The following is a 27,586-nucleotide window of genomic DNA, read 5'->3' as shown; positions in this document are numbered from 1 at the left end:
CTGACTGTGTACCCTAGGCCTGTTAAGAGTCTTATCACAACAGTCAGATGCTGTAGTAGAATGTCCTTGTTCTCTGCTTGTATAAGGCAGTCGTCCAAGTAAGGATATATTTGTATTCGTCTTTGTCTGCAGTAAGCAATTACTGGTGCCAGGCACTTTGTGAAGACGGCAGTGCAGAGAATTGGTAATGCTTTGAGCCAGCCTTGAATCTGAGGTATCTTCTGCATGATTGTCAGATTGGGACATGCAGGTATGCCTCTTTTAGGTCTAAAGTCACGAGCCAAGCCTTGCTGCCCAGCATGGGCAGAAGCTGCTGTAAGGTCAACAACTTGAATTTTGGTATATTCAGGAAAGTGTTTAGAAAAGATAGGTCCAGTATTGGTCTCCATGCTTTGTCCTTTCTGGGTACCAAGAACAGCCTCGAGTAAAATCCTTGTCCCTGCTCTTGCTGTGATACTTGTTGAATAGCCCTCATGTCCATAAGAGCTGCGACTTGTTTTTGAACCTCTGCCCATTGTTTTTTTGGCAGGTCTGGCCAACCGTTTGTCCTTGGCAGGGTATGGAAATGAAACTTGCAGCCTTGTGGACACTGTCTAGAACCCATTTGTCCTGGGTTATAATGTGCCAATTTTGAGAAAAAAGTGCTAGTTTTCCCCCTAAGGGTGCTGCCAGAAGATAAGTGCTTGGCGCAGGCAGGGGGAAGTCATTGGGACTTTTCCTGTATGATTGTGATTTGTCCTCTCCACCTTTGGAGGTAGAAGCACTCCACTGCTTAGACCTGTAGGATCCTTGCGGCTGTGATCTGCCTCTAGGTCATCTGGATCTGCCCCTTTGAGGTCTGTCCGAGACTGGAAAGGACCAATTCTTTGTAGGCCTGTGTCTGCTAAATCTAGGTGGCTGTACCTGTAAGAAATCCTTGACCATTTGCATAGATTTAGCATTGTCCTCCATTTTCTTTAACACCTCTTCTGCCTTAACACCAAACAAGGTATCATGTTGTAAATGAGTATCTAATAATTTTGCTTTAACATGGTCAGGCAAATTTTGTTCCTTTAACCAAGCATGCCTCCCAGTGACAGAACCCATAACAGAGGCCCTGCAGGAGGCCTCCAGAGAATCAAACCCACATTGCAAAGTATGCTTTCCAACTTGTTCAGCTGCATGCAATAAATCCTGCATTTCTTTGTTTTCTGCACATTCAGAATTTGCCATCATTTTCTGTTTAAGCAGTGTCATGATATACTGCTGATATCTGAGCATATGAAACTGGCAATTTAAGGCCCTTAAAGTAGATGTGTAAACCTTTTTTCCCCATCTATCCAGAGCCCTGGAATCCATGTCAGAGGGGGTAGGATTTTTTGAAGTACAAGCCTTGACCCCCTTTGGACCCTGAGAAATAGTTTGTGTCTGCAGAAGGATTTTTGAAAAGGAATTTATGAGAGTCAGGGACCCTGTAGTATCTGTCCGGCTTAAAAGGAGATGGTGGTAAAGAGTCAGGGGTCAGACTAGACTCCGAGAACACATCATCTACAATGTCCAACACAGGTGGAATAGCTAGAGGCCTGTGTTTAAAAGGAAGTCTGAGCCTTTTCTTAGATTCTGAAAAATCTTGGCTCTCCCAGTGGAAGTGCTCCCTTACGGTATGCACGGTTTCCCCAAAAGAGTAGTCCTCAGGAGGAGAAGCTGAAGGAATTGATTCTTCAGCATCAGAATCCTCATAGGGTGTAAGAGAACATTCCTGATCAGAAGAGGAATCAGAAGAAATGGAAACCTGATCTGAAGATTCAGTCGGTCTCTTGCCTAGGCCTCTTATCAGGAGGGGGATGGGAACCCCTGATCAAGGTAATCAAGTCTTCGGCTATTTTGCGCATCTGTTTTTTTGGGCATGGAGGCCTGTCCTTGTGACTGGTGAACTTGTTTCTTTGCCTTTAAAGGTGTCTTAGTCTTTGAAGTCGGTTTAATATATAATTGTTTAGGTCTGAATACGTCCTCAGAAGCAGATGCCTGCTCAGCGGCTCTGGACCCATCTGAGGGAATAGTCTCAGAGGCTCCAATACCTTGAGTTTCCTGTGGCCTGGACAACTCCACATGGGAGTCGGTAGCGGCTTGTGACTCTAAAGTAGCGGGTGTCAGGGGCTGCGAAAGCGCCTCACTGAGAACCGGCGACTTGCTTAGGAAAAGCTTTGTCAGTTTTGTACCTCTGTTGCCTGTCCTTTTCTTTGCGTTTTTTGTGAACTCCGGTAGTCGGATGGCTATCAGACGACATTGTATAATTAAATCTTTGCCCAAAATAGCTTAATGCAAAATCGTACCGACGCTTAGTGTGTTGGTTAAATCTAGCACAAAACTGACAACTAGCAACATTGTGGTCAGGGCCTAGGCAAGGAATACAGTAAGAATGAAAGTCCTTATGAGGTATTTGTTTCCCACAAGAAATACAATTATTAACTTTTTCTGACATCGGTCTGGAGCAAGAAAAAAAGTTTCCCCAACGGAGTACTTAGCTTTTAATGAAGACTTCGGATCTGAAAAACAAACATGAAAATTTCAGGAGTTGGCCGACCAGCACTTGCAAACTGCTTCTGCTTCGGGCACCACGTGGCAAGAAAGACTAAATAAAATGGCGTCGGCTGCATCTTTTATACCCCTGACGACCTGATGTCAGGGAAGAGGCGACAGCAACCGACGCAGGACCCAAGACTTTGGAATTCAGGCCGACTGAGGGCAACCTGCCAGCAGGATAACCCAAATGTAATGACTGCAACAGTGAAACACGAAGAAAGTACAGTTTTGTACCCACCATAAATGTAGATGTCCGATAGGCATGCATCTGCAGTCCTTACAAATGGGTTGTCCTGTCGTCAGGCAGCCCTTCGGTCGGCCAGATTCCAAAGTCTAGGTCTGGCCTCGGCTGGCGTCGCACTTCACCCGACGTCATAGCTGCAGTTCTTCGGGTATAAAGGCATCAGCCGACGCCATTTTCCTCAGTGTTTCTTGCCCCAGATGCCAGGTGCCCCCTAGGAAGGCTAAATTTGGATAAATGCAAATGGTTCCAAATAGTAGAGAGCAAACAAAAAATAAGCATGTATGTACATATATACAAACAAATACACCATAATAGATTCCCCCAGCTAGCTACAAGATGAGCAAATACCCTAGGAGTACCACAGAGGGGAAGGAGGGTGGGTAATCCTGACTGCAGATGCATGCCTATCGGACATCTACATTTATGGTAGGTACAAAACTGTACTATGTCCTTCAAGGATGCATCTGCAGTCCTTACAAATGGGTAGAATACCATAGCCAAACTGGGGGAGGAGGAAAAATAGATTATGGTGTAGTTAAGATCCCTTGCAAAACAGCAGTGGCAAAACCTGCTCGGGATCTGGAGTATAAAGGTAAATTATAATGCTTGGCAAATGTATGCACGGAGCTCCAAGTAGCAGCCTCTAAAATGTCTTTGGTAGCCACTCCTCGTAAAAAAGCTGTGGTAGTGGCTGTAGCCCTTGTAGAGTGAGGCCTGATGTTTTCTGGAGTTTTCTTTCCATGGTAGGAGTAACAAAATCTAATGCAATTTCCTATCCACTTAGAGATTGTCTGTTTTGAAATTGCTTTTCCTTCCATTCCTGTTGCATATGCTACCAGTAGCTGGTCAGTTTTCTATTGCTCTTGGTCCTGTCCAGGTAGTAACGTAATTGTCTATGTACATCCAAGGTATGCAGCAGTCTTTCTCCCCTGTTTTGTGGGTTGGGGAAGAATGTAGGTAGGTGAATAGCTTGATTTAAAGATACCCTGGAGACCACCTTTGGCATAAAAGTAGGATTAGTTCTCATGGACACTATCTTGATGGAAGATCAGGAAGGGCTGTACTGCCATTAATGCCTGTAGCTCAGATACCCTTCTTGCTGAAGTGATTGCAAGCAGGAAAGCAGTTTTCCATAAGTACTGTAATTCTGCTGTTGCTGCTGGCTCGAAAGGAGGGAGTGTCAACTTTTCTAGCACAAAGTTCAAGTCCCATGCTGGCAATGGCGGCTTCCTGGGTGGTTTTACATTTTTAATCCCTCTCAGAAACTGCCTGAGCAGAGGATGTGAGAATACTGGAGGATCCAAGTTGTATTCTGCTGAAACAGCTGATGCATGAATCTTAATGGAAGAATATGACAGGCCGTTGTGGAAGAGCTCTGCCAAGTATTCCAGGATGTTAGCTATGTTTACCAGTGACACATTCTCTCCTTTTGCCGTACTCCAAATGAGATATCTTTTCCATTTTGCTGAATAATTTTTTCTTGTTGAGGGTCTGCGAGCCTCCAAGATAATGTCTTTAACCCTTTGAGATAAATCTGGGTTATTCGGTCTTATGCAATGTTCCAGGCAGTCAGCTGCAGTGTTTTCAGGTTTGGATGCAGGGTTTTGAAGTTGTTCTGTGTTAACAGCAAGGGAACTAGGGGCAAAGGCCGTATTTGTTCCCGAGACATACTCCTCAGTAATGGATACCAATGTTGCCTTGGCCATTCTGGAGCTATCAGGATTGATCCTTGGACGGTCTTCTTTGATCTTCAGTAGCACCTTGTGCATCAAAGGAAGAGGTGGGAATGCATATGCTGTCAGGTTTGTCCAACTGAAAGATAGGGAGTCCACTTTCCAAGCAAGTGGGTGGTACGTCCTTGTGCAGAATTTTTTCAGTTGGTGATTGTGTGGGGATGCAAATAAGTCTTTCTGGCAATCCCCATTTCCCTGTAATGGTTTTGAAGAAGTCTGGATGCAGCATCCATTCGTGGGCATCCGTGGTAGTTCTGCTTAGGATGTCTGCTAGTACATTTTCTTTTCCTGGCACAAAAATTGCTTGTAGCTGAATGTTGAAGCTCAGTGCCACATTCCAGAGGTCCATTGCCATCCGGCATAGAGGGTATGAATGTGTGCCTCCCTGTTTGTTGATGTACCACATAACTGTGGTGTTGTCCGTCCTTATCAGCAGTTGACCCTGTTGAAGAAATGGTCTGAATGCCTGAATTGCCAGTTTTACTGCCAGCATTTCCTTTTGATTTATGTGTAGGTGCAGCTGGTCTTGAGTCCATAAGCCTTGTATGCACTTGTCCAGCATGTGTGCCCCCCAACAGAGGTCTGAGGCGTCTGTTGTGATGGTCTGGCTTGGTTGAGTGCTGTGGAAGGGCAGTCCCTTGTTTGATTGACAGGCTTGGGCCCACCATTGGAATTCTTGTTTCAGGCATGGAATTATTGGAATTTGGGTTTCTAGGCTGTGCTTGTGCTGAGACCATAAATTCCTTAGGTACCACTGTAACTTTCTCATATGTTGTCTGGCATGTGGAATTAATATTATGCAGGATGCCATGTAACCGAGAGCTTGCAGGACTTTTCTTGCTGTTAGCTGGTTCTGCTTTGTTAATGCCATGAAGTAGAAAGGGAGTTGCTCCTGTTTTTCTACCGTCAGGAATGCCATTTGTTTTGTTGTGTCCAAATCTGCACCCAAGAAGGTTATCCTTTGGGATGGTATCAGCCTTGACTTTTTTATATTGACTGTGTATCCCAGGGCTTGTAGTAGATGAATGACCCTTTCCAAATCTTTTGTTAATTTGTTTTTGTTGTCCGTTTGTAACAGGCAGTCGTCCAGGTAAGGGTAAATTTGAATTCCCTGAAGCCTGCAATGAGCAATTACTGATGCCAGGCATTTCGTGAATACTCTGGGCGGAGTAGATAAGCCAAAGGACAATGCTGAGAATTGATAATGCTCTGATCCTGCAAGAAATCTGAGGTATCTTCTGCAATTTGGTCGTATGGGGACGTGCAGGTATGCCTCCTTGAGATCTAGAGTTACCAGCCAAGACTCCTTGCCCAGCATGGGAAGAAGCTGCTGTAGGGTCAGCATTTTGAATTTTGGAACAATGAGGTATGTGTTTAAAGCGGACAGGTCGAGAATAGGTCTCCATTGGTTTTCTTTTCTTGGTACCAGGAAGAGTCTGGAGTAAAATCCTTGCCCTTGTTCCATAGATGGTACCCTTTCTACAGCTCTCATCCTTAGTAAGTGAGTTATTTGTTCTAGAGCTTCTGTCTTCTGATTTGGAGGTAGGTTTGGCATTCCTCTCTTCCTTGGTAGAGTATGGAAGTGAAACCTGTAACCTTGGTCTATTGTCTGTAAAATCCATTTGTCTCCTGTGATGTAATGCCAGTTTACTGAAAATAAGGCTAGCTTCCCGCCTAAGGGTGCCTCTAGTTGTTCCCTGGTAGGCGGTGTTAGAGCCAAGTCACTGTGATTGTCCTGTGGAAGTGGTGGTGGCTGGATCTGTGGCTGTACCTCGTTGGTTGTTAGCCTGCCACTGACGTCCCCTGTAGGCACCTCTGGATTGACCCCTGCCTCTTGAGCGCCTATTCCTGCCTCTCGGAGCTCTGGCGGTGTCTGGAAAGGACCAATTCTTGGAAAGCCAGTTCCTGCTAAACCTTGGAGGCTGGGCCTGCAAGAAATCCTTGACTGTCTGGACAGATTTTGCTTTCTCTTCCACCTTCTTCAGCACCTGCTGCTTGAGGAGCCAAACAAATTGAGCTTATCCATGGGAGCATCTAGGAGCTTTGATTTAACATGGTCTGGTAAGGACTGCACTTTTAACCATGCATGTCTTCTGATCACTGTGCCAGTCATGGCTGATCTAAAGGAAGCCTCCAGTGCATCATAGCCGCATTTTAAGGAATGATTACTGACCTGCTGAATGTTATGTACCATTTCTTGTACAGATTTTTTGTCTAATGGTTCATCAGAGGACAGTTTTTTAGTTAATTGGTCTAACATAAATTCCTGATACTGAATCATGTGGAATTGACAGTTCAAGGCCCTAGCTGAAAGAGTAGCAGAAGTGTAAACTTTTTTACCCCATCTCTCTAAGGCCTTAGATTCCCTTTCAGAGGGGAGGGGTTTTTGGTAGAAGAAGCTGCTATAGCCTTGGGTCCCTGGGAGATAGTTTCGGGATCTGCAAAAGGGGCCTTATACAAATGATAATGTGTGTCCGGAACCCTGTAGTACCTATCGGGCTTAGGGGCCGGAGGAAGAGAATCAGGAGCAGTACAAGCATCATTAAAAGCATCATCCACAACAGTAAAACAGTAAGTACTGGAGGAATGGCTAAAGGCCTATGCTGTGGCAAATGCAAAAAGGTTCTAAGCCTTTTCCTAGAGTCTGAAAAATCCTGGCCCTGCCATTGAAATTGTTCCCTCATAGCATGCAAGGTTTCCCCAAAAGAAAATTCCTCAGGCGGAGAGGCAGAAGGAATGGAGTCTTCTGCATCAGAGTCCTCATAAGGAGAAAAGGGGCCTTCTGGAGGGTTTGAATTATCTGATTCATCAGAGGAGCCATCTGAAGAAACTGGCTCAGGGGGCTCTACTCTAATCCTCTTCTCTGGAGGTGGGTGAGAGGCCCTGTCTGGATGTGGTTGGGATCCCCGGATCAAGGAAATGAGATCCTCTGCTAGACTAAGCATTTGTGAACTAGAGCTAAGCCTGTGAGAGGGGGTCTTAGCAGGCACAGTTTTGGTAGTTTTAGCTGCTTTAGCCCTGGCAAAGGCCTTAATCGACATGGATGCAGGAGGCCTAGCAGCTCCACGTGCAGGGGTAGAAATATCCAAAGGGATAGTATCAGATAAATCCTGCGAACCTGCAAGAGCAGGTGTGATTTCAGTAGCAGATTCAGCCTGGCTGGAGGAAGCCTCGGTAAGTGGCAAGCTTTCGGCCAAAGGAAGAACCGTGGACTCTGTTTCAGCCGAAACAGAGACACTCGCGGCTGGCTTAACCGCGGTTTCGGCCGAAACCGTGGACAGAGAGTGTCGGTCCTTTTCCTTGCATTTTTTAGAAATTTGCGTAGTCGGAGCATCCGACGGCATAATGTAAGCGAAATCGGAGCCGAAAAACTCTTCAGCAAATTCCGACCGACGTCTAAGTGTCCGTCGGTTGAAAGAAGCACAGGCTAGACAAGCTGCTACGTCGTGGTCTGGGCCTAAGCAAGGTAAGCAGTAAGAGTGGAAATATTTATGAGGTATTTGCTTCCCACAAGTTAAACAGTTATTCACTTTTTCTGACATCGGCTGAGGCAAGAAAGAGTCCCCAACGGGGTACTTAGCTTTTTAGAAGTCTTCGGTACTTGTAGTAGTAGTAATCTCTGGTTCTGACCGACCGGCACTTGCGAACAGCTTCTGCTTCGGGCGCCACGTGGCAAGAAAGACTGAGGAAAATGGCATCGGCTGATGCCTTTATACCCTAAGAACTGCAGCTATGACGTCGGGTGAAGTGCGACACCAGCCGAGGCCAGACCCAGACTTTGGAATCTGGCCGACCGAAGGGCTGCCTGACGACAGGACAACCCATTTGTAAGGACTGCAGATGCATCCTTGAAGGACATCATCTTGTTCCTATTTGAAAATGATCCAGCAGGATGCAATAGTGAAATCAACTAAGAGGGGTAATAAACTTACTTAAGGCTAATGAAATTCTGTGGAAGGAGTGGTACACAAACTTCTCTTGCCTCACAGGTAGTGAAGTTAATGATGATATCCTGATATTTGAAAGAAGAATATAAGGGTTGCACTTGCAGCATATACAAAATACACGCATACTATCCCTAGCCATACTATTAATGGTTGTTGTCATCCTCCTAGCATTTAAATTGTTGTACTAAAGGCACATAGTGTACTTTCTTAGAAATCCACATAATTAATGTCACACAGAACAAACTTCACATCCAGATTTGGAATGCATTTTGGAACATATTGGGGATATGCAGAAGTAGTCACAAAAAATTCTTGTTGCACAACATTTTGGAAGAGAACAGGTGTCAGATAGTACTTTTTTTAAAGGTCTTTATACTAGATAAATGTAAAAATTATCTTGAATGCTAACATCTGAGATTTTATTACAAAGCCACTTCTTCACCTTTTCCTGTTAGGGATTGCCACGTCAGAACATCGGTCCGCAGAACAATTAGCAGAGGAGTTTTATGGCATTAAGTTGCCAGCCACAGAAGGCACGCGCACACACACACCTAGGGACAATTTAGATTGTCCAATTCACCTGCAGCATTGTCTTGGGAAGGTGGGAGAAAATCAGAGCACCTTGAGGAAACCCACGCGACAGCAGGGAGGACATACAGACTCCACACAGAAGGCACCCCAGCCGAGAAACTAACCAGACAGCCTCTTGTTGAGAGGCGAAAACACTAACCTCTGCACCACTGCAGCCGCCCTTTATTACAAAAACACCTGAGTTTATATTCAAGTATGACCATTTTTATAGAAGTCACAGCAACAAATTACTTATGAAATTACAGACATGATTCATTACAAATTTACTAGGTGCAACTGAGAAACGTTAGTTCTGATTGGCATTACTTAACTGTGCAAAAATTAAAAGGAATTGTGTTTCACTGAATATCAGAACTAGAAGGTGTTCTACCATACCATTAGATAGTTTTATTTTTAAATAAAGTTTTTGATTTTACACTCCATCTGGATGTGCTTAAATATTAACGCTGTCAGAATTTGGTAATTTTTAAGTGGAAAGCAGTGTGAAAACAACATAGTACACAATTTCTAAGTAGAGACACGTGTGATCAAGGCTACTATAGCTACATTACACCCATTTACTTCTTCACTGGTCCACAGCACAAGTTTCTAGAGGACAGGACCTGTTTTAACATTTCACCAGTTTTCTTCAATAACCTTTCTGCTTTCACTGTTGACAGTAGTACTTTACACCTAAGACCAGGTCTGAGATATCGGGCTCGTTTGTTAAATGCATGTTCAAAAACTACACTAACAACCAGGATAATCAGTGACTCCAGGGTGGCAATGGAAAACACACAAGGTTAATACTGCATGCAAGTACAGTTATCAAAATTGCATTCAACACTACCTATAAATAAGTAGGCACATTTGTGCGCTTTCAAAATGAAAATTAATAAAAAGATCTTAAAAATAAACAAAAAGCTCTAGCTGTTCTACTTAATGCCACCAGCCCTTTAAAAGTAAGCTTTGTAGCTTAAAATTCCAAGTTCTGAAGCATGCAGGCATTCCACTGATGCCCAGTGCCCTAGCATGTTTTCAGATGTATATTTGTCAATTTGCCACATCTGAGGATTGTCAAAAAAAATCTCTGATCTCTTACATATTGGAAGGTTACAGTTACCTTACAAAAACAAATTTGGGTACTGAGCCTGGAAATGGTACTCGTACACACATCACAATCTGAGCAGAAAATGTTTCTATATATGGAAAGTCTTTCTTAAATGTAAATCTAATCTGTCCAAAGCTTTCTAACAATTTAAAGTATGCTCACCATTACATACACATGCTGCAGAGGCACTTGAAGAGAAAGCTCAAATGTAATCATGTCCCTTACAAGTGCGCAGCGTTGGTAAACAGTTCTCACATGAGGTCAAATGTTAATGGCAACTTAAGGTGTCTCACTTGATCTGTATTTAAAGCAATATAGGGACCCTGTTAGTAGTCAAACTCTCAGAATGATACTTAAGCAGGTTAACAAAGTAATAAAGTTTCAAAAGCAAATGGGAAAACCAGCAGACTCCATGACAGACAAGATGCTGAAGCCATTCATGACTCCCTACTCTCTAGTGATCTGGGTGCTAAAACAGCAGAAAAGACTGGAGTCTGTGTACAGTGTTAGCTCATACATCCAAGAGGGGTTCAAGTCTCACTGCTGTATGGCTGGGAGCCACAAGCAAGACTTACTGACACTGCCATAATGGGGAGTTAACAAAAAAACAATTTCATACTGTAGCAAGAGTCTGGCAAAAGTAACAGCATTCAAGTTCAGAAGTCAACACTGAAGCCAAACCCTTGAAGCTGCTGCAGGGTACTGGGTATTAGGGTTAAAGCAGAGCACATTGCTGGTTGCCATCTTTCCAAAACTATTTCTTGTCCGAAAATGAACAAAATGGGCTTGTCAGGTCATGGATGGGATAACAGAAAAATGAAGAAGGGATAAAAAGCATAGGAAAAAAAGCTAAAAGACAACACAAAGTAAGCGTGTAATGTAGATTACCGTTAACATCATGCATCATACTAGAATTACTGGCTGCATGTTGCTTTCATTACTATTCAAGGAATGTCAGAGCAATTTAACATGACATGATGTTACCCCACTTACCCACCCCAAATATATTATGAGTGGTGGACAACTTTAATAGTTACCTTGTGGTTGCCCAGTACCTGTTATCTATCTGCTGCAATTCAAAGGGATTTTTTTTTTTTACAATACCAGTAACATTGAAATTTTTTTGCAACCACTTTGTATTGCGTCTCTAGTCCAGATTAAGCGAAAGGGCTCCTGGGGCCGACCAACCAACCAACCATACAGTAACAAATATTTTAAATAAAATAACTTGTCTAAAACATCTCTACTAGCATCCTAAAAACTTGCATTTTTTTTCAGATCCAACCACGTCTAAATCTGCTGACCACTCATTTACTATCCACTGCCTGAACTGACCACTTCATATAGGAAATGCTGGAGATGTAATGGAATGAGATAATTGTGATTTTTTTTTTTTTTTTGGGGTGGGGGTGTAATCAGTTTGCAGATTTAAAAAAATCCCTTCAGAATACTCTGTCAAAAATGCTGGGGGAAACAAATGATTGCAGCCAAGGAAATTATTCTTTTGAACGGGGGAAACAAGTTCTGAATTGCCCAGACATAGCAGGGCCTAGGTTTAATGCTACTAGAAAACAGAAATGCACTTAAGTACTGAATATTGTAAAGGAGATAAAAAATGGAAATTAGGTCTTTAGAAAAAGGGAAGGAGTAAATTACAGACAGCTAAACAGAATTTGTGAGAATGCAAGCAAAATAGCATTCAGCAGGAAGAATATAATTTAAAGGAATGCAAGCTAGAACTGAACAATATATGTAATGATGGACTGAAGGGAAATGGTTACAATGTAAACTGCATGAAATTAAGGGAATGTTATTATGGTTTGTTTTTACTGTATTATGTATCCAGGTCACTTTTTTAAAAACTGATTTTTTTTTTTTTTTAAAGTAAAAAATGACCCTTCCATTCCTTCATATACAACAGCTGGAGGTCAGCAATGTTACTACAGTGCAGAAATGGGATTGTGCACTTAGCTCTACCATTATACACCTGCTCTCTCTGAGGGATGAGCATACAATGGCCTGAGTACATGCCTTCCACACTCCTGGTGTGACCTATCTGCCACCACAAGCCCTGCTAACTGATAGGGCCTGGTAGTGTTCAGTTGCCAGAGATGTGGTTCACTCTTCCTCACTTGGCTGAGCACCCTGGTATACAGACTTTTCAAGCATTTGCACTCCACATCAGAGCTGCACGACATCCTGTCAACTATGCTACTGGGAGCAGTCATGCAAAGTTGGAAGCACATCTTTCAGACCGCAGGTCATGCCTGTGCCAACAATACCTCCTCTACATAAAAAGAGGTAGCCGAAGGACCAGTTGAGTAAACCCTCTTTTTCCTGGGACAGAAGCTTTTTATTTTTTTGTTACTCTCAAGATAGCAGATACAGACCGATAGAGGAGTGAGACATAATATAAAAAATTAAGCTGAAAAATAAAATTTCTAATGTGCAATCCAAGTAAAAAATGCATTGCTGTAGTTTACAGAACCTGTAAGGAACGACTTTAAAGGGACACAGTCCTCTACCACCATCACCAACACATGCCAAACATTAGATTTTAATATACGAATTGGTTACAAGATTAACATGGTAGACTATCAAGTTCCCAGTACACAGATCTCTTGCACAGAAGGATTTATTGCGTTTCAGATCAGTTACCAGGACGACTCCACAGTTATCAGGATGATGAAAATATCTGTACAGGAAAGCACTCTGCCACTCAAAACCTAGACGACTATGTGCATGCAGACTCACTTTAAATAACTACACATATGTGGTCTGTGAGAAGGAAATGGTTGGTACCTCAAAATCAGCAAGTCTGATGCCCTGTTAAAAAAGGCAGTACAGGATAACATCCACAAAACAGTGAGCTTAAGAGGCAAGATCAGCTTTAGAGGCGGACGTTTACTTTGACTATACAACACAGCCAGTGTCTGCCATTCCTAACCATATAACAGGGAACTACTGATGGAAGGTTTGCAAACACTGATGAGTGCTACAGTTCTAAGCAATTTCATACAAAAATTAATAATTAACAGTTTTGAAACACATTCTATCTTTAATGGACCCAGTCTTGCTTCTTACCTTGCAAACAGACATCTGATTTGTAGTCAGAGTTCCAGTCTTGTCTGAGCAAATGACAGAAGTACAGCCTAGAGTTTCCACAGATGGAAGGCTCCTTACAATAGCATTCTTCTTAGCCATACGGCGCGTACCTAAAGCAAGACATGTTGTAATCACAGCAGGCAGTCCCTCAGGGATGGCAGCAACAGCCAGAGCCACAGCAATTTTGAAATAGTATACAGCACCACGGATCCAAGAGCCACCATGAACTGGGTCACTGAAATGACTGATGTTGATCACCCAGACAGCTACACAAACAATGGAAATGACCTTTGAAAGCTGTTGTCCAAATTCATCCAGTTTCTGCTGCAGAGGAGTCTTCTCTTGCTGAGTTGAAGCCATCTGGTTCCTGATTTTCCCAATCTCAGTATTCACACCAGTACCAACCACAATCCCTACAGCCTTGCCTGCAGCAATGTTGGTACCCTGGCAAAAGACAAATTCAATTAATATTTTCAAATTTTATCCTAGAAAAATGAAACTGAGTTAAGGTTTTAAGCTTATTTTAGAAATTCTCCAATACAAATTAAGAAAATAAAGTATGTACCATATCATGATATACCTGCATACACTTTCAAAACAGAAGAAACATAGATGTACTTACCATAACACTGGATCCTTATCTCTAGCCCATTCACTTCAACTTATGGGAAGCTGCTGCCACGCAGATCTAATCCAACAAATATTCTCTTCACTAAGCACTCCAACTTGAGCTACTTCCATACTCCTGTCATGCATTTGTCCCTACTCATGTTCAGACTTTGCAGCAAAGAGGAGGTAATGGAATCAGTTGGAAGGGACATGTGTACAATGTTAGGCCGAGCAGGTCCATCCAGAGATAGAGATGGCACGAAGACAGTGGGCAGGTTTGTCAAGATGGATGGACTAGGGGTAAGGATACAGCATTATGGTAAATACATAACTTTGGTATCCTCTGCCATCCTGTCTGCTTCAACTTCAGAGGCAGAATTCCAAGCTACCCACTTTCTTGGGAGAAACAATAACAGGATGCCCTTAAAGAAAGCAGATCCAAAAGAAGGGACTTCCAAGATGGCTGCAAAGTTATCAACAGGTTTATTAGGGATTTCTTAGTTTGAAAACTGCAGTTGTGGGGGAAAAAAACCCTAAAGCAATCATAAAATTCAATTCCTGGCTTCCAATTACATTGCCCGGATGTCAGGAAAGTACTAATTTGAAGAAAAAGAAAAACTAAAAAGGAGGAGAAAACTGAGAAGAACCTTGCAGCTGTTCAGTTAAAAGAAGTTTCAGTTTTGGTACAGCAGATTCCTTCCAGTAATTTACAGGAAAAAATAATACACACTCAGTGGTGCTCAAGTAAAACCCTGAAGAAATGTATACAAAAAATAACAATGCTGAAAAAAATAGAAGTTTTAACTATTCAGATGATTTCATAAAACAAAAAAAAAAAAATAAAAAAAAAAAATCAGACATTAAAATGAAAATGCTTAAGTACAGTTTCAAAAAAAAAAAAAAACCAGCTCAAAAATACTGAGATTTTCTGTTGTATGGCAGTAACGGAAAGGAAAAGACTGCATTAATTTTATGAAAGAAAGAATAAACTGGAAAGTACAGTTTTGTACCTAACATAAATGTAGATGTTCATGTGTTCACACTGCTGCAGTCATCACACTTGGGTTATCCTGCCGTCAGGTGGTCCTGCAGTCGGCCAGAGTTCCAAAGTCTTGGTCCGGCGTCGGTTGCTGTCGCTTCTTCCCTGACGTCAGTGTGCCAGGGGTATACAAGATGCATCCGACGCCATTTTCTTCAATTTTTCTTGCCCCAGATGTCAGGTGGCCCCAAGCAGGTAGGCAATACATATAAAATAAAAACAATACCTTCATTCACAAGCAAATACACCACAAAGGTTGTATAGGATAGAAAGGTATAGATAAGGCCTGCTAGTTCAGAGGGGATGGAGGGAGGGTAACCTGGACTGCAGCAGTGTGAACACTCGAACATCTACATTTATGGTAGGTACAAAACTGTACTATGTTCATCGTGTTACACTGCTGCTGTCATCACACTTGGGTAGAATCCCAAAGCTAAGGTTGGGTGGCTGGTCTATAAAGAGTTAGGATTGGCTATGAGACCCTGCAGAAGTGCAGTGGCAAATCCTGCTCTGGATTTAGAGTAAAGAGGCAGGTGGTAATGCTTGGTAAAGGTGTGCACTGAGCTCCAAGTTGCAGCCTCCAAACTTTCCTTGGTAGGTACTCCTCTGAGAAAGGCCGCTGAAGTGGCTGTAGCCCTGGTGGAATGTGGCCTAATGCTATTTGGGACTGATTTCCCATGCTGTGTGTAGCAGTAACAAATACAGTGTCCTATCCATCTGGATATAGTTTGCTTTGAGATAGCCTTGCCCTGTGATCCTGCAGCATATGCTACAAACAGCTGCTCAGTTTTCCTGATATCTTTTGTTTTGTCCAAGTAGAAGCGTAGCTGCCGGTGTATGCCCAAGAAATGCAGAAGTTTCTCCCCTTTATTCTGGGGGTTTGGATAAAAAGTTGGCAAATGGATGGTTTGGTTAAGAGACACACTAGATACCACCTTTGGTATAAAGGTAGGGATTGTCCTTAAAGAAACCCTGTCCTGATGGAAAATTATAAAAGGTTCTACTGCCACTAATGCCTGTAGCTCTGAGACTCTTCGTGCTGAAGTTACTGCTAGGAGCAGAGCTGTTTTCCATGATAAAAATTTTAGATCGGCTGTATTGCCTGACTCAAAAGGTGGCAGGGTCAGTTTTTCCCAAACAAAATTGAGGTCCCAAGTTGGTGTTGGTGCTCTCCGGGGCGGTCTTATGTTTTTAGCCCCTCTGAGGTACTGCTTTAGCAAGGGATGAGAGAATAAAGGAGTATCCGTGTTGTAATGTGCTGAAATGGCAGAGGCGTGGATCTTAATTGATGAGAAGGATAGGCTTCTGTCCAGCATCTCAGTTAAGTATTGTAAAATCTGAGGAATGTTTGGAACAAGAGGGTCAAGGTTTTGAGCCTGGTTCCAGGCGCAGAATCTCTTCCATTTTTCTGAGTAAGCTTTCCTGGTGCTAGGCCTCTTGGCCTCCAGAATGACATCCATAACCGCTTTAGAGAGAGGTGTTGCCTGTTTGACCAATAAATCTGCCATGCAGCCAGGTTTAGGGTTTTGAGCTGACCGTGCAGGATCTGATTGTTTTGTTGAGTCAGAAGGTGTGGAATTTAAGGCAAAATCCATGGTGGGCCTTGAGCTAGGTTCCTTAAGATAGGGTACCAGTGCTGACGTGGCCAGTCTGGAGCAATCAGGATCATCTGTGGTCTCTCTTGCCTGACTTTTAGGAGTACCTTTGAAAGGAGAGGCAGAGACGGGAAGGCATAAACGTTTAGGTTTTTCCAGCTGAACATAAGAGCATCCACTTTCCATGCTTGTTTGTGATAAGTCCTTGTGCAGAATTTTTGTAGTTGGCAATTCAGTGGGGAGGCAAAAAGATCTAGGTCTGGGCATCCCCATTTTTGCGTTACCATGCTGAAGATTTGTGGATTCAATTTCCATTCGTGAGGATCCATGATATTTCTGCTTAGATAATCTGCCAGAGTATTTTTCTTTCCTGGCAGGAATTGCGCTTGCAGGTGAACTTGGTACGTTAGAGCTGTGTTCCACAAGGACATGGCTTGCCTGCATAGGGGGTAAGAATGAGTGCCCCCTTGCTTGTTTATGTACCACATTACTGTGGTGTTGTCTGTCTTTAATAATAATTGTCCTGGATGCAGACGGTCCTTGAAAGCTGTTAGGGTATTTTGAACAGCCAACATCTCTTTTTGATTGATGTGAAGATGCATCTGGTCTGTGGTCCACTTGCCCTGAATGCATTTTCCTGCCATGTGTGCTCCCCAGGCATAATCCAAAGCATCTGTTGTTAGAGTCTGCCTGGCTGTGGGTAGGGTGAAAGGCTGACCCTTGTTTAGGTGACATGCCTGTGCCCACCATCGAAACTCCTGTTTTAGGCAGGGAATCATTGGTATTACTGCTTCTAAACTGTGAGAGTGCTGAGTCCAAACACTTTTTAGGAACCACTGTAGTTTCCTCATATGCAGTCTGGCATATGGTATTAGTAGTATGCAGGATGCCATGAATCCCAGGGCCTGCAGAATTTTTCTTGCAGGGAGATGGGACTTTTTTGCCAGTAATTGAAAATATTGAGTTAGTTGAATCTGTTTGTCTGGCGTGAGGTAAGCCATCTGGGCCACTGTATTTAAGCTGGCACCCAGGAATATAATCTGTTGTGAGGGCACTAGTTTTGACTTTTCGTTTACTGCGTACCCTAGAGAAGTTAGCAACCATTTTACAAATGCCAGATGCTGTAGAAGAATGTCCTTTGTCTCTGCTTGAATGAGGCAGTCGTCCAGGTATGGATATATTTGAATTCCTTTTTGTCTGCAAAATGCAATTACTGGTGCCAGGCACTTTGTAAAGACCCTGGGCACAGTAGATAAGCCAAAGGGCAGTGCAGATAATTGGTAGTGCATTGTACCAGCTTTGAATCTGAGGCATCTTCTGCAATTTTGTCTGATAGGGACATGCAAGTATGCCTCTTTGAGGTCCAGAGTAACAAGCCAAGCGTTCTTGCCCAGCATGGGTAGAAGCTGCTGTAATGTCAACATTTTGAATTTTGGAATATCCAGGTAAGTATTTAGAATTGAAAGGTCTAGTATGGGCCTCCAGGCCTTGTCCTTTCTGCGGACCAGGGAGAGTCTTGAGTAAAATCCTTGTCCTTGTTCCTGCTGTGGTACTTTTTGAATAGCTCTCCTGTCCATGAGGGCTGAAATTTGTTTTTGTGCCTCTGCCCCATTGATTTTGTGGCAAGTCTGGCATTCTTTTTAGCCTTGGTAAAGTATGAAAGTGGAACCTGTAACCTTGAGACACAATATTTAAAACCCATTTGTTTTGGGTGATTGTTTGCCAGTTTTGAGAAAAAAGTGCTAGTTTTCCTCCCATGGGGGCTTCCAAAAGGGAAGTGCTTGGCGTACGAAGGGGAAAGTCATTGTGACTGTTTCCTGTAAGGTTGAGACTTGTCCTCACTTCCTTTTGGGGTTGAGGTGCCCCACTGTCGTTGTCTGTTTGAGCCTTGGGGTTGAGATCTGCCTCTTGGGCATCTGTATCTGCCTCTCTGTGGTCTGTCTGACACTGGAAAGGACCAATTTTTTGTAGGCCAATCTCTGCTAAATCGAAGTGGCTGTACCTGTAAGAAATCCTTGACTGTTTGCATAGATTTAGCTTTATCCTCCATTTTCTTTAACACTTCTTCTGCCTTAACACCAAACAAGGTATCATGCTGTAAAGGAGTATCCAATAATTTTGCCTTAACATGATCAGGTAAACTCTGTTCTTTTAACCAAACATGCCTTCGAATCACTGAACCTGTAACTGCGGCCCTACAAGAGGCCTCTAGAGAGTCAAAACCACATTGCAGAATACGTTTTCCCACCTGTTCAACTGCATGCAATAAATCCTGCATTTCTTTACAATCAGGAGCTTCTGAGCTTGCAAGCATTTTCCGTTTTAATTGAGCCATTAAATATCGTTGGTACTTAAGCATGTGAAACTGGCAATTTAAAGCTCTTACTGCTAAAGTTGCAGAAGTATATACTTTCTTCCCCCATCTATCCAAAGCTCTGGAATCTGTCAGAGGGTACTGGATTTTTTGCAATGGAAGCCTTAACCCCTTTTGGACTGTGGGAAATAGTTTCTGGATCAGCAGAAGGGTTTTTATAAAGAAACTTGTGAGAGTCAGGGACTCTGTAGTACCTATCTGGCTTGGCTGGTGCAGGGGGCAAGGAATCGGGAATCGGGAGATAAACTGAATTCAGAGAACACATCATCCACAATATCTAGCACAGGCGGAACAGCCAGGGGCCTGTGTTGAGGTAATAAAAGGAAATCTCGGAGCCTTTTCTTAGATTCTGAGTAATCCTGACTTTCCCAATGGAAATGCTCCCTCATGGTATGTAAAGTTTCCCCAAAAGAATAAGCCTCAGGAGGAGAGGCTGAAGGGATAGATTCTTCAGCATCAGTCCTCATAGGGGGGTAGAGAGTACCACTGGTCTGAAGAGGAATCATAGGAAATGGAAACCTGATCAGAGGAATCCTAGTCTGTATCCTGCCTAGGCCTTTTCTCAGGAGGGAGATGGGAACCCCCGATTAGAGTAATGAGGTCTTCGGCCATTTTAAGCATCTGTTTCTTAGGCATGGAGGCTTGTCCAGGAGAATGCTGTACTTGTTTCTTTCTCTTTTAGTGGTACTTTTGTCTTGGCTGTAGTTTTAATGGTAAGTTGTGAAGGTCTGAAAACACCCTCAGAAGCCGATGCCTGCTCAGCGGCTCCAGACCCATCTGAGGGATTAGTTTCCGTAGGCCCAATACCTTGAGTTTCCAGAGGCCTAGTTGTCTCCACGTGGGAGTTGGAGGCGGCCTGTGGCTCTGAGGTAGCAGGTGTCAGGGGCTGCGAAAGCGCCTCACTGAGAACCAGCGAACCGGCAACTGGCCTAGATGAGGCTTCGTCGTCTGTTTTGGACCTCGGACGTCTGTCTTTATCCTTGTCCTTGTGTTTTTTCGGTATTGCAGTCGTCAATTGATTCTACGGCATAGTATAATTGAACCTTCGGCCAAAGTAGTGCAAAGCAAAATCAAAACGCCTTTTAATAGTACGTTTGTTAAATCTAGCACAAAACCGACAACTGGTGACGTCGTGATCAGGGCCTAGGCATGGAATACAGTAAGAGTGGAAGTCCTTATGAGGTATTTGCTTTCCACAAGAAATACAATTATTAACTTTTTCTGACATCGGTCTGAGGCAAGAAAAAAACTTTCCACAACGGGGTACTTAGCTTTATTGAATACTTCGGATCTGAAATTCGACTTCGAAAATCTCAGGAGTCAGCCGACCGGCACTTGCGAACTGCTTCTGCTTCGGGCACCGTGCGGCACGAAAGACTGACGTCAGGGACGAAGCGACAGCAACTGCGCCGGATCAAGACTTTGGAACTCTGACCAACTGCAGGACTGCCTGACGGCAGGATAACCCAAGTGTGATGACTGCAGCAGTGTAACACGATGAACATCGGTGTTTCACAACAGGATGTGTTAAATTAAAGGACACCATTATGTGCGCGTTCCAAACCTGGCCATGAAAAAACAGCCAAGACCAACATTAGTAAAGATGAAATCATACCAGCAGATAGAGATGCTCTTGACAAAGTTTTGGGAGAATGGAAAAATATTACAAACTGGAGAAAGTGTTTGTGGAAAATGATTACTCATTGTAAACCAGACAAGACAGAAGTGATTTTTATCCCAGTGATCAGAGAATGTAAAGAGGCAAGTGAGAGATTAAATTTGTTGTATCCAACTAACTTCAGAGTATTTTTCCCCTAGAAAAACAGATATACTTTGGGTGCAGAAAAGGTTAAGGAGGAAAAAAGCTTAGCCAATAAAGAGAAAGCCATAAATAAGATGGGACTCTGTCACAACAATGAGAAGCAATGCCCATTGAGCTCATAGGGAGACTGCTAATGAAACTATTTCCACTGCTCTATTGGAAAATGCTTGAATGACAGGGGAAAAAAGCACAGGAAAAGAATCAGAAGTACTTTGGATTTGAACCAGAGACCAGTGTTGGCAGATGGAGATGGACAACAAGACAAGCAACATTGAAATTAAAGAACGAGAGACCAAATAATCAATTCCATTACATATACACACACACACGTGCGAAATGTGGATTTTCAAGTAGTGCAGGAAAAATATTGGAATATTGTTGACAGTATTAAATTGGTGTGCGAACTGTATGTCATATACCCCACTTTGCAATTATTTAAGAGCACAGAAGGTATTAAAATAAAATTTTTAAATTATCTGTATAAAATATCATGGTATAAATGACACTTTTCAAGCAGTTCTTTGTCAGGACATTTTAAATGTGGAGTGGGGGAACTATCAGTAGCTGCTGTACCGCTTTAAGAAAAATTTTAGTTGCAAAATATCCAGGCATTTCATTCTGGGAGAGAGAAATGCTGAAGACAAGCAAGTTAAAGTTAATATGATGCTGTGAACTTGGACTGCTGGGATAAGTGTATTCATCACATTTTATGTGAACATCTTCCCTGTTTTACAGGGGGTGGATATCTAGATTAATATATTTTAAGCTATACATTTTAAGTAAAATGGTTTGAAAAATATGGCAAAATTCTGAAAGGCAAGCTATTTTTCCATTAGCAACTGCTCTCAATGAGAGTCTACACAACCAACCAATTAACATTGAAAAATCTGTGCAGTGTGCTCCAAGTTAAATTTAGGATTCTTTAATGTACCTGCAAAGTTACTTTTTTTTTCTTCTCATCAACTGCTTTTATTTGGAAATGAGCAGTCTGCAGCTATAAGCAATTATACCTCAGAACAAACTGTACTTTGGAAATTTCTCTAGCATAGTATAATTAAGATTGGCAAGCAGTTCAGTAAAAAATGAAGTCTGAAACTGGGAAGTGACTAAGATATGAGGTTTTGCCTCCCAGCAGTCTTAACATTGTAATATATTTATTTATTTACTTTATTTCTTTATTTTACATTTGTTAACCGGGAGAGTCCAACTGGATACATGTCCATTTTCAGCGGAGGCCCGGGGAGAAAAGTTCCAGGTACATAACAGACATATGAACATTGTTAATGCAAAAAAGGAAGATAGTTGAGTTCTAAATACAATATAAAGATACATCACATCTTGGGAAAAAAATAACAGCAGCACATAAAAAAAAAAAACATAGGTCAGTTACAAAGGCGAGGCGCCTTGTTAAAAAGCGGTTAAGGATAGTGAGGTAAGAGAAGGGTAAATGATAGTGGTTAATCAGGTTTGGAACAGGGACATTGCCAGAGAGTATTGAGATGGGGTTTAAGCTTTTTGAATTGTAGGAGTGAAGGTTCTGAGGTGAGCATGGTCGGTAGGGAGTTCCACATTTTACCTACAAAGTTTGAGAATAGAGAATCCCCAGCAGAATTATTGGCTTTGGTAGTTTGAGCTAAGATCTTATTGGAGGAGCGTAACGATTGCAGGTTAATATAGGGGTGAATGATGTTTTTCAGAGCTGGTGTTTTCTCTGGGTGATACAGTATCTGGTGAGCCGTTTTGAGTTGGTTGAAATGGAGTTGGCTGGAAAACTCTAACCACCCTAGTTGCTTCAAGTTAGTGCAGTGGTGCGTTCTAAAGGTGGAATTTGTGGCAAATCTAGCTATGTGATTGTAGCAAGAAGCAAGTTTGTTAAGGGTTGTCTTGTTTAGGTTTGTAAAAAGGGGGGAGGCATAGAAAAGAGTTGATAGTAGGTGTGTGCTGGCAATTGTAATTTTAGCGTGAGGAGTGAGAAAGTGTTTTACTTTATAGAGAGCCAAGCTTTAATTGATGGTTTTGATGGTTAGATTGAAATGGGTGTCAAATTTAAGGTAGTTATCAATGGTAACACCTAATAGCTTTGTGTGAGCTTCTGGTGATATAGTGATTCCATTGGAGGATGTAATAGAGAAGGTGGGGGGGAAGAGTCTTGTTAGTGGGTGAGAAAGTAAGTAGTTTTGTTTTGTTGGGGTTGAGAACTAGTTGACGACTTGAGAACCATTTTTCTATTAGGTTGAAGGTGTCTTGGGTTGAAGCAGTGAGGTCTGCCAGGTTGGAGGCAGTGATGATGATAGTCGAATCATCTGCATATTGAATGCATGTGGCATGGGGGGTGATTGTGGGCAGGTCATTAACAAAGATGGTGAAGAGAAGAAGGCCAAGAATAGATCCTTGGGGAACTCCAAGTGTAACAGGTAGGCATGTGGATAATTTGTCCTGCCACAGAACAGCCTGTTGCCTATTGGACAGGTAGGATTGGAACCATTTCAGCGTGGAATTGCTGAGTGATAGTTTTTTTAATGTATGGAGGAGCTGAATGTGGTTCACCATACCAAAGGCCTTGGAGAGGTCTAAGAAAAGAGCAGATGATAGTTTATTATTGTTTCTGAAGTTATTGATGGTATTGGAAAAGGATAGTAGGGCTGATGTGGTACTGTGATTTGGCCTGAAGCCATGTTGGGAGTTGGCTAGAATTTTATTTTTGGTGAGGTGTTCCATCAGTTGTTTGTGGACACACTTTTCCATAATTTTGACCAGGGGTGAGAGTATAGCTATAGGTCTGTAGTTGGTTAGTTCTAGTGAGCTACCACCTTTATGGAGAGCACAACAGGATATAGTTTGGTTTATTTAAAAAGGCAGCCAGTGCACCTTTTCTTAGGTGTAAAAGTTAGTTGGCTGAAAGCATGCAAACTAGTTTTCTTATTTATATTTTCCTCTCAAATGTGAAAATATAGCAATCAATTTAAATACTAGTACAGGCTGGGCATTTGGGTTAACTAACATTTACCCCCCCTCCAGACAAACAGTTTTAGCCCATGAAATGGTACCAGATAAAATAAACGTACTCAAGTAAGGTTTTAATTATGTGCAGTTGAAGTCTAAGTTAAGGAGGTGCACTAATAACACAAATACAAACACAAACTTCTCTTTTGGCCAGAACAGTGCTCAAACCTAAGAGAACAATGGTTTTACACAATTGACATTTATACATCATTATTAAATTATGCTCCTGAACCTTCCTATTCCTCTGAAATCAACAATGATTACAGTAAATGGTTTTCTTTAACTGTCACTACTGCTCAAATTCGCATTTTAAAAACCTTGATCAATACCTGGGACCCCCACCCCATTCAGATTCCATTCATGATGGTCTGCCCCGATCCAGGTTAGCTCATCTGTCACCAAAGTTTACTCTGACAGATGCAAAACACCTGCAGAGTGAAACTGTGCTGAAAAGCTATATCCTACCATGGTTAATCTGCACACAAAGAATGTCCTGGTCTCCTCATTTGCTTAAGTGCCACATTACAGAGGTGTTGCATATCTAACCACTAGTAATCATGAGCCCCACTAAGCGTTTGCAGCATTACTGCCAACATCTTTTACATTTGTATTTTCATCTTTTTTCTTACAAAAACCCTGCACTTTCACTCCCATAGACATTGTTCCAAGCAAAGTCTGAGGCATCTCAGGTTACGGGCAGTACTAAAGCTGAGAGACCTGGATACAGAAACTGTTTTCTTACCAAAAAGTTCCCTTAAACAAATCCCAAAACAGGAATCTGGAGGGTCAAAGGATGCTGATGTTGTGACCATAATGATTTTAAGTTCCACTAAATTTATGTGGACTTAGGCTAGAGGAGTCATGAGACTCATGGCTGCCATGAATCCTAGTATCCTGAGAAATTCCCTTGCTGAAGCCTTGGCTTGAGTAGAAAAAACTCAGGAATAGATCTAGATATACACCTACTTTCTCCTGTGGAAGGAAAGCTCTTTGATCTGCAGTATTTGGAGGCACTCCAGGAAAACAATCCTGTGAGGAGTCAAGCGTGACTTTTGATGTTCTCCTGAAATGCCAGTCTGTGCAGATCTCTGACCCAAGTGATAGATTCCAGATACTCTGAAAGACTAAAGATAAGCAAGTAATCTAAATAAGGAAAATGTCAATACCTTGAAATCTGCAGTAGGCTATCACTGCAGCTAAAAAATGTGAATACACCTTGAGCAGTGGAGAATCAAAGGAAAATGCAGAGAACTGAAAGCATTATCCAGACAGAAGTCCTTAAAAAGCATTTCTAATAGTACAGTTGTGGAAGTAAATTTATCAGAACTGTGTATGTTTAAATGATCACAGGAGCAGCAGCAGCCTTAGCAACATGGGTTATATACATCTTGCATAGGATACAACCAGATAGTTTGCACAGCTCACGGCAGTCAAACTCAAGGTGAGTAGATTAAAAAGACAAACTTGGGTGCAAAGCCCATCAGAGCTTTCATGCCAACAGAGACAGAGTCTTGAATAGACAATGATAGGAACAAAAAATAAATGTCCACACCCTGGCATAAACAAGACACCAGAAAACGAGGAGGATGGGAGGGAGCAGGTATGGCAGCAGTGATAAAACATCTGTTACGGTAAGGTCACTTACACAACTGTACTATGTTTATCACATTAATCACTGTTGTAGTAGCCTTCACTATATGGGTAGATTATCCAGATTTGTGAGGTGGAAAGAGAAGGATACAAGAGCTCTTGGAGAAGGTCTAGATCTGGCTTAGGATTAGGACCAAAGAATCAAGCTTGTAATGCATTACTGGCATGACAGGTTAAATAAGCAATTCACAAAGAAACAATGGGGGGATATATGTACGTCCCCCAAATATACAAGAAAATCTAGAGGAATAAGGATATTTGACTGGAAGTGTTTACATAGGTATTTTATACCCCAAGACGACTTCAAGGAATTTTTTCTCAGGTAGACACAAATGTTGGAGGTCTAACTGGGAAGAAAGAGGTAACTGGGAACATTTTCTGGGAGTATAATGAGTTGGCAAACTTTTAAGATTCCTTGCAGACTGCTCTGATGGAGATGCTAGGTGAGCAAATTGGAGTAACTAGGGAAATGATTTTTTTTTTTTTTTGAGCTATGATACAGAATTGAAATTGCCTGGATATATTAAGATCTTGCCAAGTCCAATTATGATAGCAGTCAAATAAGGAATTACTAGAAAATGGAAATCAAAGTCTAAACCAACTTTACTAGAAGAAGCAAAGATAGTAAAAGAGATAAGTGGAACTGGGATCTTTAGAAAAGGTTAGGAGCAAACTACATAGAAAAAATGGGACATGTGGGATCAATACATGCAGAGGTAGAAAAAGGTTTAAAAGAAAGCAGCATCTGAATGAGCTATGTAATGATTTAACAGTGACTGGATATGTTAAAGTGATGTATAACGTTTCAGCTCCAGTTGTGTTGGCACGGTTTGGAACATAGAATGTTTGCAGCTGAGACTGTGTCGCTGTAGATTATTTTCATTTATATCGATGTAACATGGCCTATGTCATACATGACAATTTAATAAAAGTTTTTTTTTTAAACAAAAAAACAAGTGTAATGCTTTGTGAAAGTATGAAAAAGAGGACCAAGTTGCTACTTCTAGAATCCATCTCATTCCAAAAAGCCACAGATTAAGCTCAGACTCTTGTAGAGTGGGCATTCATCCTGCTTGGAATAGTTTTGCTGTAGTGAGTATAACAGAACATAATAGCCGGAGACAACCATTTGGACATAGACTCCTTTAACAGTTTGTCCCTTCCTCTTTCACAAGAAGTGAACAATTGATGCTTATATCTGAAAAATGTAGTTCTGTCAAGATATTACCAGAGTTGTCTCTGGGCATCCAATGTATGGATTACAGTTTCTCTCATTTTTATGTTCAGGAGAAAACTGGGAGATAGTCTGCCATGAAAAGAAGGCTTAGTTCTCACAGAAACCCTGTGTCTGTGGAAAAAACAATAGGGTTGACTCATCATGAGAACTTACAATAATTTTTCTTGCAGAGTTCAGGGCAATCAGTAAAACGGTTTCCATGTTAATAACCTCAAGTCAGCCATGTTAGCTGGTTCAAATGCAGAAAGTGGAAGCTTCTCTAACACAAAATTAAGATCACATGGAGGGGCCAATGGTTTTCTTGGAGTTCTCTTATGCAAAACCCCTTTTAAAAACATTCTGCTGTAAGAATGCATTGAAAGAGGAGGATCCATGGGCAGACATGTCAAAATGGCTAATAAATGAAATCTGATGTAGGAGTAAGAACCAACATCCTGGCAGATCACCCCTAAAGGGCCTATATCTATTCAGGAAGAATGCAGAGTCCCTGTAATCACAACTACACAGGTAAAAGCTGCACTCTTCTCTAAACCCAAAAACACAGCATCCATGTGACCGGACAACATTCCAGGCTGCATTTTGCATGAACGTCAGAACGAACTGGCGCCCCACCTAAGCACCATGTTCAATCATAGTCTCACATCAGGCTTTGTGCCCACTGAATGTTGCACAACAACAGGTATCCCACTCCACAAAAGGGGAGCCACCACTGATCCTGGGAACTATCGCCCTATTAGCCTGACGAGCCTGGTCTGTAACGCCATGGAACCTATCATCATAGAACTCAGACATTGGTAACCACCAAACTCTGGACACTACCCAGTTTGGGTCTGTGAAAAGCAGATCATGCCTCCTAAACCTGATCGACTAATGTGAGGCAATCATCAATGCTGTAGACGAGGGTAAGGTGGTTCACACAGCATATCTTGACCTCGCCAAGGCTTTCAACACAATCCCCCATTCTAGAACTATAGAAAACTCACTA

General features: G+C 42.2%; 1 protein-coding gene across 1 annotated transcript in view; it reads right to left on the bottom strand.

Moving 5' to 3' along the window:
• Positions 1 to 27,586, bottom strand: part of ATP2A3 (ATPase sarcoplasmic/endoplasmic reticulum Ca2+ transporting 3) — a 1,260,930-nt gene that overhangs the window by 599,961 nt on the left and 633,383 nt on the right. Inside the window, exon 8 of the mRNA XM_044082905.1 lies at positions 13,252 to 13,716. Coding sequence (XP_043938840.1) covers positions 13,252 to 13,716 — 465 coding nt within the window. The remainder of the gene's footprint in view (positions 1 to 13,251; positions 13,717 to 27,586) is intronic.

Source organism: Protopterus annectens, chromosome 9.part0 (assembly GCF_019279795.1).
Source record: "Protopterus annectens isolate FY-2018-M chromosome 9.part0, PAN1.0, whole genome shotgun sequence".
Classification (NCBI taxonomy): Eukaryota; Metazoa; Chordata; order Ceratodontiformes; family Protopteridae; genus Protopterus; species Protopterus annectens.
This window is presented reverse-complemented; position numbering and strand designations above follow the sequence as displayed.